At 46.0% G+C, this 13,035-nt stretch overlaps 1 protein-coding gene across 4 annotated transcripts in view; it reads left to right on the forward strand.

Moving 5' to 3' along the window:
• RBBP6 (RB binding protein 6, ubiquitin ligase) overlaps positions 1-11,454 on the forward strand; it is a 30,041-nt gene extending 18,587 nt beyond the window's left edge. The window contains exons 9-17 of one of the 4 annotated variants that reach the window (XM_080981672.1): positions 212-315; positions 633-952; positions 1,997-2,096; positions 2,178-2,256; positions 2,347-2,404; positions 4,081-4,446; positions 4,806-4,907; positions 5,952-7,700; positions 9,428-11,454. In XM_080981672.1, coding sequence (XP_080837798.1) covers positions 212-315; positions 633-952; positions 1,997-2,096; positions 2,178-2,256; positions 2,347-2,404; positions 4,081-4,446; positions 4,806-4,907; positions 5,952-7,700; positions 9,428-10,979 — 4,430 coding nt within the window. In that variant the 3' untranslated portion in view covers positions 10,980-11,454. Of the gene's footprint in view, positions 1-211; positions 316-632; positions 953-1,996; positions 2,097-2,177; positions 2,257-2,346; positions 2,405-4,080; positions 4,447-4,805; positions 4,908-5,951; positions 7,738-9,427 lie in introns of those variants that run through there. The other 3 variants (XM_080981675.1, XM_080981673.1, XM_080981674.1) reach the window with 3 other exon arrangements.
• Positions 11,455-13,035: the final 1,581 nt, after the last annotated feature.

A 13,035-nucleotide genomic window follows, 5' to 3' on the forward strand; every position in this document is an offset into this window, starting at 1 on the left:
GGACATGCTACTAGATTTCTGTACTGATCTACTATTTTGTGGCCTTTGCAGTGTCCTTTTAGTTACAGTACATCCACATTTAGAAGTCTTCTGGAATTCGTTGTTGTTTGCAGTCTTAGTAGCTGTGCTAGTACATGTGTACCATTGAGCAGAGTGTGAAGATTTTTATAACAGTTACACGTTTCACATGGCATTGAAAAATCATTCACAGGTATCAGAACATCGCTGCTAGAATCGGAGGAACATACCTGCCCAAATTGTCATCAGACAGATGTTTCTCCTGATGCGTTAATTGCCAACAAATTTTTACGCCAGGTAACTTGAGATCTATCTGTATTCAGTTCTGCATGCCTGAGTGTACATCTCTTTTCCCCCTATACTTACTGATCCACTATGTTGGCCCGGATGAGAAGGGATGGGAGTTAAGCTGGTTTGGTCCCTCTGTGACCTGCCACCCAAGAAATTGACCCACATGCTGTGTCCCTTCCTGCGGTAAAGGTATCCACAGCAAGATCTGATTTTCTATGACCTCACCAGCCCTGATACCAAGTAGCACAGATGTTTGGATGCAATCTTAGGGAAGCTTTGATATGCTTATTCGTTTCTCTTGACTGGTGATTTTTCTTCTCTAGGCTGTAAATAACTTCAAAAACGAAACTGGCTACACAAAAAGACTCCGCAAACAGGCCCAGCCACCTAGACCGGTAGTTCAGCGGAATGTGCCTTCATTACAAAGGCCAACAGGTTCCAGGCAGCAGGATCCCCTCATAATTCCAGCCACTTCTGCTCCTCTTCATACACCTGCATCCCTCACCTTGTCATCAGCTCCTGGCCAATCAGTATCTTCAACAGCCACGTTGTCAGTCAGCCATTCTGCCACCACATCTGCTAGTGAGGTCTCTGCACCAATGTCCCTGGCAATTCATGCTGACAAGCCAGAAGGACCTTTCCGGTAGGTCGATTTGTAGAAAGAGGCCACTAGATTGACAGCTTGGCTTCGCTTTTAAACTGTCCTGGGCTCTGGTGGTGTTGTGTCTAACCATTTGTATGCCTATCTCCCTGGAAGGATTGACTGCCAGTTCTTGAGTGTGTTTGTATGTCTTAGTAACTTTTCTAAGGCTGGCAGTGAGTTTTCAAGTTACATGGGGTTCTTAGAAATCAAATCCAAAGTAAGGTATTTCAAGCCCAATGCTTGCTTTTGGCCTGTTAAAATTGAGTGTTCTTATGGGAGGGAAATAATGCTTATATGTTTTAATGAGTTACTACATTGTTTTGAATTTCATGCAATCTCCAGGGATTGATTGATATTGCTATGCTTGTATCACATTTTGCCTTTTAAGATTTTAGGTTTGAAATCTTAAAAGACAAAGTGAGCTAGGTGAAGCTGTGAGAATATCCTAGTGAATTTCAAGAATTTCTCCTTTCGGTGCTGCAAGCATCCAAGAAAGCAATAATCACTCTTCATCTGTATTATTTGATTAAATTTCAAACTACAATGTTCTCATCGGCCGTCAGCTCAATTCAGATAGTCCTCAAGAGCCATGCCATGCTATAAATTGCCAATTTGGATATCACAGCAATCTGATTAACTTTAAACAGGAAATGGAGAATGGGAGGTAGGGCAGGAGAGACCTGGTGAATCCATAGCATGTCAATTCTCCTGAAACCATGGCTTGGAAGGTTCTCCGGAGCCTATCCACACCACATGAGGCAGATTAACATCTCATTGAAAAACTTAGTCATAGCACAGTTCCTTTCTGATATTTCTGATATAAACCTCATCTGTTTAACCGCAAAACACTTTCTTCATAGAGAGGTTCTCCCAACCATTTAATTATGTGTGTTGATTTGTTTTGCCTGCCCTTCCCCTCCTTTTTAAAGTATTGTGAATATGACTACCTCCAGGGTCTGCAGAATGACTTTGTAGCACCCAGTCTCTTGTTTTCAGTCTCTTGCCTAGTAGTTCCTAACCTTGAATTTGCCTCTTTCACTGCAGTGAGGGCGATGGTATTGGACCAGCTGCTGCTATAGTTACTGCCTCAGAACACTCAAAGCCACCTTCCACACTGTCAATTAATACTGTGATGGAGGAGAAGGTAAGCTTTGTTTTGGAACTAAACTTGTTTGCACATTTTAGCAGCATCACAGTCTAATTCTGTTCCTCTTCCTTTCTGCAGGGCTATCAGGTTCCTGTGCTTGGGCAGCCAGCTTTGCCAGGACAGCTGGGCTGTCATGGGCATTCAATACCTACCATGGGTAAGTGGTACAACTTTGCTCTTGGCTATTTTTTTGCAATAGGCCTGCCATCTACATTTAATAAGCAACTTCTTCCCCTTTTCAACATAGGTCAACCGATGAGAACTAATCCTGTTCGCTCTGCAGGCAATAGGTCAGGCTGGGAGCCGTAAGTATACCTCCAAAACATATTTTTTGTATCTTAGGTAGTAAGTTTAGAACATGATAAGCATATTAAACAGCTTGATATGCATAGAGAGGCTTTTTTAAAAGTTGCTGGTTAAAGGATCTAGTTTGGTATCAAGCAACACTCTAACCTCACTCCATTTTTTAAAGTGTCAAACTGTTATCGGGATCCGGGGACACCTTTAAAGTCCTAGATTAGAAATAAATATGATTGATTTCAAAATAACTCCAGTTTATTATAAAAAATAATATTTATCGATACTGCATTCCAGAAAAATAGAGCTGTATCCAATGAAGACATTGCATGATTGAAACAACTTCTGCTTGTGCAGTGGACCTTCTCCTCCTGCTGCAGCCAACCCCCCGAATCTACTCTGGGGGTTCCCCAATACCCCATGGCAGGTTTGGGAAAAGGTGTTGGGGGCGCTTGTGAGGAGGAGAGAGAGGGAAATTCCGTTTCACAAGTGGAAGTTATTCAACTCAACACAGTTGAATACAAACTCTTATCTAGTCCAAAAGCTATTGGGGATACATTGAACCCCACAATGTCTACTCAAACTGCTCATTGAGCTATCGGTAAGCCCTAGAGGAAAAAACAGAAGAGATGCATAAATGAAATACTGAACTTTTAACAGAAGAGAAGATGAACTAGAACCCAAGCAAGGCCTAGTAGGTTTTTTCTTACAAATGATAAATCAGTGTTGAAAGCCAGCTTAGAGGAGAATTAACTGCTTAAGATAAGATTCATTCCTGTGATTTAGTGGACCCCTGCAATACTTTGTTCTGGGGCTTTGTACACACAGGAATGTGCAGAAAAAATGGACAGAAGATGTACTCCAGTGCGCTGAACACTAAAGTTATTTTACCTACCCTGTTTTAATAAGTTGCTGGGGATAGAATAGGCCCCAGTTAGCGAGTATTTTCACTTTCCCATTCATTTCAACAGGGTAAATCAGGCTCTGACAACTTATTAAATTAACAATTTTAAAAATAATTGAAAGGAGGCAGGGAGCAAAATGAGATGTTACAGGACAACTGACTCCATAATTGCTGAGGAATATGTGGAGTAGGTTTGCAAAACATTTTACAGCATATTTGCAGCAGTTGCTGGTACCAACATCAACATCATTAGCTGCCATTGGGCTAAAATAGGTAGTTTTTAGCACAGGGTGACGGCCGGGGTTTCAAATTGCCAGGCAGCAGAATTTAGATTGCTTGAAGGCACCCTCAAGTTTTTGAATTGCAAGCCATAGGCAGAGGGTAGAGAAATCCAAACCCTGACAGGTCTGTATTAGACATACTGTGCTAGGTATCCTTTTTTAACATTACAAAATGCCAGTGTACAAAAGAAATGCAGTTGTGATGGGGATGCTGGATGGCAGGCATTTAAAACAGCAGCAGTAGCAGATTAACTAATGTTCATGAAAGGCTTGGAGGAGGTAAACTGTGGTAAGTGTTGTGTGTGACAGGGAGGGCTCTTGGGAGGATCTGTTGAACCGGAAGTGCTGAGGGGGAGCAAAAGAACAGTTTAGACTGGGTAGGCTGTAAGACTGAGGATGGGCAGTTACTGCAGAGGGGTGCTATCCATTTCACGTTTCTCTCTTGAGAACAAGGGGCAAGTGTAACACTCAGTGACAACGTGTTTTTGGGTTTCTTTAGAAGTTCAAACCGAGGACGCCCGCATAGTGACCGTACACAAAGGACTCAGGCCCCAACACTGCCAGCATCAACACCAGTCTTTGTGTCCGTGCCTCCTCCTCCCCTGTATCCTCCTCCTCCCCATGCACTTCCTCTTCCACCGGGGGTACCTCCACCACAGTTTCCTCCTCAGTTTCCACCTGGTCAGCCTCCACCTGCTGGGTACACTGTCCCCCCTCCGGGATACCCCCCAGCTCCAGCAAACATATCAACACCTTGGGTACCAACACCAGTACCAACGGCTCATTCAAATGCCATCCCAACGACACAAGCACCTCCTCTCTCTAGGGAGGAGTTTTACAGAGAACAGCGGAGACTTAAAGAGGAGTAAGTATTTGGCTCTGAATGAAGTTCCGTTATATTTCATTCTTCTGTTTCCGTAGAATATCAGACTGCAAAACTATGCTAAAAATGCGTCTGCCGTAAGCAAAAATGACATATAACGTGAGATTTCAAATGTTGGTTTTCACCAATAAAAATAATCCTTCAGATCTCAAACCCAGAAAACTGTAATTCTAACAAAATGCCATGAAGCATCTCTTGGAAACCTGCGTTGCTTTTTGCTTTGTTGTAGCATGTTCACATCTCAGTTGCATGCAGAGTCCTTTTTTGAGTGGTGTGGTTCTCTTAATGCCGCCTTTAACATTGCCCAATGACCTGACATCACGATCTCTCACTTTTGACAGGGAAAAGAAAAAGTCAAAGCTTGATGAGTTTACAAATGATTTTGCTAAGGAACTGATGGAATATAAAAAAATCCAGAAGGAACGCAGGCGCTCTTATTCCCGGTAATTGTTTTTATTGTGCCTGTATAGATGAGCCGGAACAAAATCCCCCGTTCTTTTCACCTTGCAGATCCCCTATTCAGTCCCTGGCATCATATCTAGTTTTTGGGTCTTATATAGTACAGAGATGGGGAAAGATGCTACAACTCAGTGCCAATGGTACTGGGCAAGGTGGGCTAACAGTCAGACATAGCATGGCTTATTGCAGGTACAGGGAACCTCTGGCCCTTCAGATAATGCTGAAGTACATCTCCCATCAGCCCCTCAGCAAGCATAACCAGTGGCCAGGGATGATGGGTGTTGTAGTTCAGCAATATCTGGAGGGCCAACGGGTCCCCAAACCTGGCTTACTATGTTCATAGGCATTTTTCCTATGAAGACTAATGCATGATACAGATTTGCATCTGTTGCCCTACATTTCAACCTTGATGCTAACTGCAGGCAATGTTATACAACTTCTTTCCCCCAATATTCAGAGGAACAACATGCTCTGAATTTGCTAAGGCTTTGAAAGAAATATTGTTTTGGATTTTTAAGGGTTAAATAGTTCCTGGGCTATTTTGAGAATGCACACAAAATGTCCAGTAGTAGCTTTCTGTGAAAGTAAACTCTGAAATAAAGGCTAATGATTGTCTGCAGACCAAATAATTTCTGGATACTCTGTTAGCTAGTCACATAGTGCATGAAAATGTTTCCCAAAGAGGAGCTGTCACCATCAGCTGGTGAATTGCTTCTTAAATATTGGGTGTACAAAAGCAATTTGTGATAACTTATTTGGTGCAGAGTGAGGAGCTATTCTTCATTGACAATAGTGATAATAATAAAGCTGTAAAAGTCCCACTGAGCTTGAATGAGTTGTTAGGGGTGCCCAGAAGAGCTCTGTGCATTGTCTCCTTCTAGGTATCTGCAGTGACTGCTTCATAACAGATTCTGTGACAAAAAAGGGAATGCTCTTCACTGTGGTTGTTCCACATAATTTGTACAAAAGTGAAGAGGCTACAGTTACACATCTTTCCTTCCCCCTCCCCCTTTGCTTTGTTTCTTAAGGTCCAAATCGCCATACAGTGCATCTTCATACTCAAGAAGTTCCTATACGTACTCCAAGTCCCGATCTGGCTCATCCCGTTCTCGATCCTATTCTCGGTCATTCAGCCGTTCCCATTCCCGCTCCTACTCACGATCTCCTCCATACCCACGGAGGGGCAGGGGGAAGAGTCGGAACTACCGTTCCAGGTCAAGATCCCACGGATATCACCGCTCAAGATCCAGGTCACCCCCCTACAGAAGGTATCATTCTCGATCGAGGTCTCCAGTTTACAGAAGCCAGTCCCCAAACAAGCGCCCTGTTCAGCAGGCAGAAGGGGAAAGGGAATACTTCGGCCGATACCGAGAAATTCCACCTTACGACATGAAAGCATACTATGGCAGATCCGTGGATATGAGAGACCCATTTGAGAAAGAGAGATTCCGGGAGTGGGAGACCTACCGGGAGTGGTACGAGAAATACTACAAGGGCTACACAGCTGGAGCCCAGCCCAGGCCTTTGCTTAACAGGGAGAACTTCTCCCCAGAGCGCTTTGGTCCTCCTGGCCCTAGGCGAGAGAATTCCCCATACGTTCGGGGCCGTAGAGACGATTACCCGGGAGGGCTGGGCCATCGGAATCGGAATGTAGGTACTGGCTACTCTGAGAAGCTTCCAAGTAGAGAGGGCCATGGCATGAAAGAGGTGGCCAAACTGAAAGACAAGGAGGTTGAGATCCCACCAGGAGAGGGGAAGGGAAACAAACACAAGAAGCACCGCAAGAGAAGGAAGGGGGATGAGGGTGAAGGCTTCCCCAATGCTGACCTGTTGGAAGGCTCGCGGAAGCCACGGGATCCTGCCCCTGGGGAAGAGGGCAGCAAGCCTGACTCACTCTTCATGCTCCCAAGCAGGGATGATGCTACTCCTGTCCGAGATGAGCCAATGGAAGCAGATTCCGTTGCCTTCAAACCCACTTCTGACAAGGAAAGGAAAGAGAAGCCAAAGGCAAAAGCAGAGAAGACAAAGCGAAAAGCAGAAGGCCCTGCCACTACCAAGAAAGAGGTGCAAGTGAAGCCAGCTAAAGCACCCCAAGAGAAAGTGGAGGCAGATCGTGAAAAATCCCCCCGGGCAGAACCTCCTGTGAAAAAAGCCAAGGAGGAGTTGCCAAAGGCTGATCCTATTAAGTCAGTGTCCTCTCAGAAAGATGAGAAGGCACTTGGTACGCCACGCAAGGTTCATCCCCGAAGCTCAAAAGAGCATGCAGAAACTAGATCAGCCAAGGAGGAGAAGGCCAAGAAAGATCCCCCCAAGGAAGTCAAGCAAGAGAAGCAATCGAGTAAGGAGGAGAAGTCAAAGAAACCTGTGGACAAGAACAAGCCTGTGGATGCAAAGCCAGAGAAAAGGAAAAGGAAAGCCGAGGAAAAAGGAGACAAAGATCACGAAACGCCGTCGTTAAAAATGTCCAAACCTGACATTGTAGAGTCGAAACCATTGCCAAAGGGGAAAACTGAGCCAGAGGGTGAAAAAGCAGAGAGGACCCCTGAAAAGGACAAAGCTGTTTTGCCAGTTGCTCCAGCAAAAAAGATTAAGCTGAACCGAGAAACTGGCAAGAAGATTGCCAGTGTTGAAAATGTCCCCCCAGTGAAGGAGGCTCCAGCCGAGAAGTCTGAGCCACCCCCCAGCAGCAAAGGGAAACAAGAGAAGGCGAAAGGAAAGCTGAGGAGGAAAGCCGCAGCTGCCGATGGATCTGGTCTGATGCTGGTTGATTATACCAGGTACCTCCTGATTAAAACTTAAAAATTAATTTCACTTCCTGTCCATGTCATGTTGAGTACTGCCTCCTTTCTTAGGCTTTGATTTGGCCTCTCTTAAACCCAGGTGGGAGTAGAAGATACAGTGGTGCCCCGCAAGACGGAAAACCCGCTAGACGAAAGGGTTTTCCGTTTTTCAATGCGCTTTGCAGGACGAATTTCCCTATGGGCTTGCTTCGCAAGACGAAAATGTCTTGCGAGTCTTGAGATTTTTTTTCGCTCCCCCCCCCTTTTTCTAAGCCGCTAAGCCTTTAATAGCCTTTTAGCAGCTAAGCCGCTAAGCCTTTAATAGCCGCTAATAGCGCTAATCCGCTAATAGGGTTGCTTCGCAAGACGAAAAAACCGCTAGATGAAGATACTCGCGGAACGGATTCATTTCGTCTTGCGAGGCACCACTGTAAGTAGCTGACGTTGGCTGGTCTGGATCTGGATCTTTCGTCTTATGGACAAGCCGGATCAATCCCTCTGATATAGATCAGTTGCCCTCCAGTCCCAAGCAGTCCAGATTGAGTCATGGCCTTTTAATTTCCCTTCTAGCATGAGGTTTTTTATGAAGCAATTTGCCCACCTTTCCTTGATGTCTGGGCTGTGTCGGTTATTTTGTGCCTGTGGCTAGGTAAAGTGCACTTGCCATTGGCCATTGGAAATCTCACTTCAGCATTTTCCATCGAAGGGAAGGAATCATTGCCTGATGTGGCTTACTAGTGTTAATTTATCAATGCTACTCTGTGATCTGTGGGTGAGGGGGCCTTTCAGAGTTCTTCATTTGCCCTAGAGGCCCATTCTCCCCCTCCCCCCTGTCATGCCCACCTGTCACAATATCATTTGATGTCAGGTGTGCAAAGTGCCCTCATGACAGGTGGGGAAAATAGCCTAATTGGCTGTGTCAGGCAATGATTATTTTCCCTTGATGGAAAATGCTAAAATAAGACCTGCAAGGGGTCACCCAGGCTTGATGGGAAGGCTACATCTGGATTTGGATCCACTCAGGAGCTCCTGATTGAAGTTCCCAAGCAGACCTGATGTCTGCTGAAAGCAGTACAGTTTTATATTCCATGCCAAATGCAAACAGCAAAGAAACAATTGGGAGCCTCTGCAAGAACCACTTGCATTCGGCACTGTTTCATTTTGGCACTGAGTGCCCACTATGCTACTTTTGGCCAGGTTAGATCCACTCCAGTGGATCTGATCTGGCAGCACGGCTTGCATTCCTTGCTGCATTTTAATGACATTGAATGCATGGCACGCTTGCAAAAGAACAAACCCACCTGCCAAGCGTGGACTGCAGAAGGTTTGCCATAGCTGAATCCAGCCCACTGTGTCAACGAGGTTCCCTGCACCTTTTGTTGTCAAACAGAAATCTCTTGAGTCACAACAGCCCCTCTCTCTAAAGTGTAGGCTGAGAAGAATTAAGGCTTGGTTACTAAGTTTACTTTTCTGTAGTGGGAAAACGCACATGTGGCCTGGATAGGGGGGATGGGACTCTGGACCCCAATGTTCCTGAGGGAAAAAATAAACCCCAGGCCAGTTCCTTGATGCAAGGGCTGTTTTCTATGTGAAAATAAAATAGTAAAGTGGGGCTTTTGGCCCTGTAAAAAAAAAAAGAATATCCCCACAATCTAAACTTGGAATTAAATTATGCTGCTTTGATGTCTTCCTTAATTGGCTGTCTTTGGTTTTTCCTTCCTTAGCACCAGTTCTGCTGGAGGAAGCCCTGTGAGAAAGTCAGAAGATAAGCTGGACATGAAGCGAACTGTCATCAAGACCATGGAAGAGTACAACAATGACATAACAGCCCCTGCCGAAGATGTCATCATCATGATCCAAGTTCCTCAGTCCAAGTGGGATAAAGACGATTTTGACTCTGAGGAGGAAGAAGAGGAGGAGGACGTTAAATCTGTGCAAGTTCCCTCTGCAGCTGGGAAGCCCTCGAGTGTCGTCAAGAATGTCAGCACAAAGCCATCCAACTCCCTCAAATACAGTGAAAAGGATCCTGAAAGTTCACAGCCTGAGTCCAAAAACTCCAAAACAGTGTTATTGTCCAATGAGAAAGGGAAACTCAAAGAGAGGGATCACACTGCATTTGACAAAGACTCTTCTGAGAAAAGGAAGAGTGGCACTCAACAGGAGAAGGAGCGCTCCGAACGTAGTGCTGAACAAGGCAATGCAAAGAACTGCTCTTCTAACTCTTCCAAAGAGGCCAGGTCTTCAGATAAACATGAAGCTGCCCATGGGTCCTCTGGGAAGGATTTCACTCCTACCTGGGACAAAAAGTCTGACTATGACAGCAGCAGTAGCAGAGACTATTCTGGTTCTAAGCGAAGAGAGGAAAGGAGCGACCTGGCACGGAAAAAGGTCTCTCCTCCTCGCAGCCGTGATTCTGCCACCTCTGGACAAAAAAACAAGGCCAGGGATGAGCGAACGGAGCAGCCCAAAAAGGAGGCTGGGGACTCAAAGCGAGGCAGTTACAGCCCTCCGAAGGACCGGAGGCCAAATGACCACAAAGCTCCTTACGACTCCAGACGTTCTGCAGAACAACACAAGTCCCAGGAGAGAAGTTCAGGCAAGGAGAGAGAGAAACGCCCGTCCTCTGAGACTACCTGGAGCAACAAGGAGAGGGTGGCAGGTGGGAACAAGTCCTTGCACCGGCGCTGCTCACCAGAGGCAAGAGAGCCAGGGACAACGGTGCCGAATGACAAGGGCACCACCAAGCCGAAGCCACTGCCCAGCCACTCTGCCCGTCTCTCGTCTGACCCAACGAGGGAGACGGACGAGGCAGCTTTCGTCCCAGACTACAATGAGAGTGACAGCGACAGCAACGTCTCTACAAAGCAAGAGGACTCCCCTGGAAGAGCCACCCGGGAGGGGAAGGATAAGGCCCCCGAGAACAGTAAGCCCAAGGAAGGAGCGGTGGGGACAGCAGTCTTGGCCCCCCCAGGTGGCGGGAGCCAGAGCCAGAGCAGCCCCAGCATCAGCCGCAGCCAGAGCCCTTCTGAGAGCCAAGGCCGGAGCCGCAGCAGCAGTGCCAGCTCGGCCGACAGCCAGGACAGCAAGAAGAAGCGGAAGAAGAAGGACAAGAAGAAGCACAAGAAGCACAAAAAGCATAAGAAGCACAAGAAGCACGGCGGGACAGAGTCGGAGGCAGAGCGGAGCCAAAAACACAAACACAAGAAGAAGAAGTCGAAGAAGAACAAGGAGAAGGAGAAAGGAGACGACCAAAAAGCTAAGGCGGCCCCCCTCTAGGGCGGAGGGCGGGGCAGGGGGTGGACCGACCTACAGAGGGACTGAGTCGCCTGTGTGAAATTTTGTTATAATGTAAACAAATGAGAGCCTTGTAAATAATGCCATGACGGGCCCTGTGCTGCACTTACACAATTGCTGCTTGATTTGATTTTTACATCAGAGCTTTATAAAGTGAACATTTTGTACAGACTTGTGAGTTGTGACCATGTGATATGGGGGAGGGAGGTGGGTTTTTTATTTAATTTTATTTTTATTTGGGGGGGCTCTTTTAACCACCATTAAAATAGTTTGGGTGGTGTTTACTGTACTGTGAAAAAATTCACACTTAATTTTTTTTTTTTTAATTGCCTGTCAGGAAAAAGAAAAGGGCTGATATCGGTTCTAAAATATCAGCCAGAGGACTTGTGGAATGCATTACAGCCCTGTTCTGTTACTTTTGGATTACAATAAAAAAAGAATTCATTAAACTTTATAATCAATGTGTTAGATTTCCAGCACCAGCTTTAATCAGGCAAGGAAGGGAAGGTGACCCTCACCTCCCCAATGAGCTCTACCCTTCATGAGAAATTGTCTGTCTCCGACAGAACTTATTGGTTTAACACAGAGAATGTTAAACTGGAGGGTGGGTGGCTAGGAAGCTCTGTGAGCATTAATCTTTGAAAGCAGTCAAGTTCGCTCTTCCATGTAGAGAACTTGGACTAGTAAATGCATCATCCTAGGAGGCTGTGTGCTTAAAGCAGCACTCCTCAAGCCTGGGGGTGGGCTCCCTTTGGGGACCTGAACACGATGTGTGACCCCTTGCCATTGGACCCATATTGGTCCACGTTTTGATGCATAGTGAGGATGATGGTTGGGCTAAACTGGTTTAAATGGAAGCTTGGCTTTCCAACCCGGCTGATTCAAGGTTACATGACAGCCAGCAATAATTGCCTCAGGCAGGATTCCAGACTCACAGGGCCCTTTAGCTTGGTGAGTAACAACCCAAACCCTATGCTCTGCTAAGCAGCCAGAGCAGGTGGCTGGGGCTTGTTCTGTGCAGCTAGCCAGCATTGGCTCCTGCCAGCAATTTGGGAGATTCAGTTCAGCCTTTCATTGTCGGCACTGTCAGTTGTCAATTCTGTCAGACTTAAGATTTTTGGAGGGGAAATAGTTTTTTTGAAATTGGCATGTTTTATTGCCTCAAAAGGTTAAACACCAAGTAAGGGGTTCCTGTTTTTAATAAGAAAAATATATATCCTGCAGCATTAAATTGCAATGCTAGATTTCTAATGCCTCAAAATTTCAGGTAAAATCATGGAATGGTGCTGTCAGTTGAACATGCATTTTTCTCTGACGCTTTGGAGAGTGGGTGCTGCATTGCTCCTGCTCTCCTCAGTGGGCCAAAGAAAGTCCTAATATTCCTCCACTGTGTTAGAGCAAACAGACAAAAAGGTACAACCCTAACTTGGCTGTTTCACACTAATACTTGGCTGTGATTCCCTCCGTTTTCCTAGCACTACACATGGTTGCAAAGTGGTCACAGGGAGTTTCCACAAGAGGTAAACAAAAGAGGAGCTTCCTGGATCAGGCCAGTGGCCCATGCAGTCCAGCACCCTATTCTCACAGTGGCTAACCAGTTGCCTCTGTGGGAAGCCCACAAGCAAGACCTGAGTGCAGCACCTTTCCCCCAATTTCATTTTCTAGCACCTGCCATTACTGCCTCTAATAGTGGAGGTAGCACAGACCCCTTGTGACTTGTAGCCATTGATAGACTTCTTCTCTGTGAATATGTCTATATCACCTTTAAAGCCACTGAGGTTGGTGGCCATCACTAGTTCTTACAGGAGCAAATTGACATAGGTAGACACTGTTCTGTGAAAGGCTGTTCAAATATGGACTCCAGCACTCCTCCCGCAGGTGATCAAGACATAATTCACAGAGGAGAATAAGGCTATCAATGGCTACAAGGGGTGTGTGCTACCTCCACTATTGGAGGCAGTAATGATCACAGAACAGAGGTGAAACACTTCCCTTTTTTTGATACGTACGCTGTGATCCTGTTACTGCAGCCTCAGCT

This window comes from Podarcis pityusensis, assembly GCF_964106645.2.
Source record: "Podarcis pityusensis genome assembly, chromosome: 14".
NCBI classification, from domain to species: domain Eukaryota; kingdom Metazoa; phylum Chordata; class Lepidosauria; order Squamata; family Lacertidae; genus Podarcis; species Podarcis pityusensis.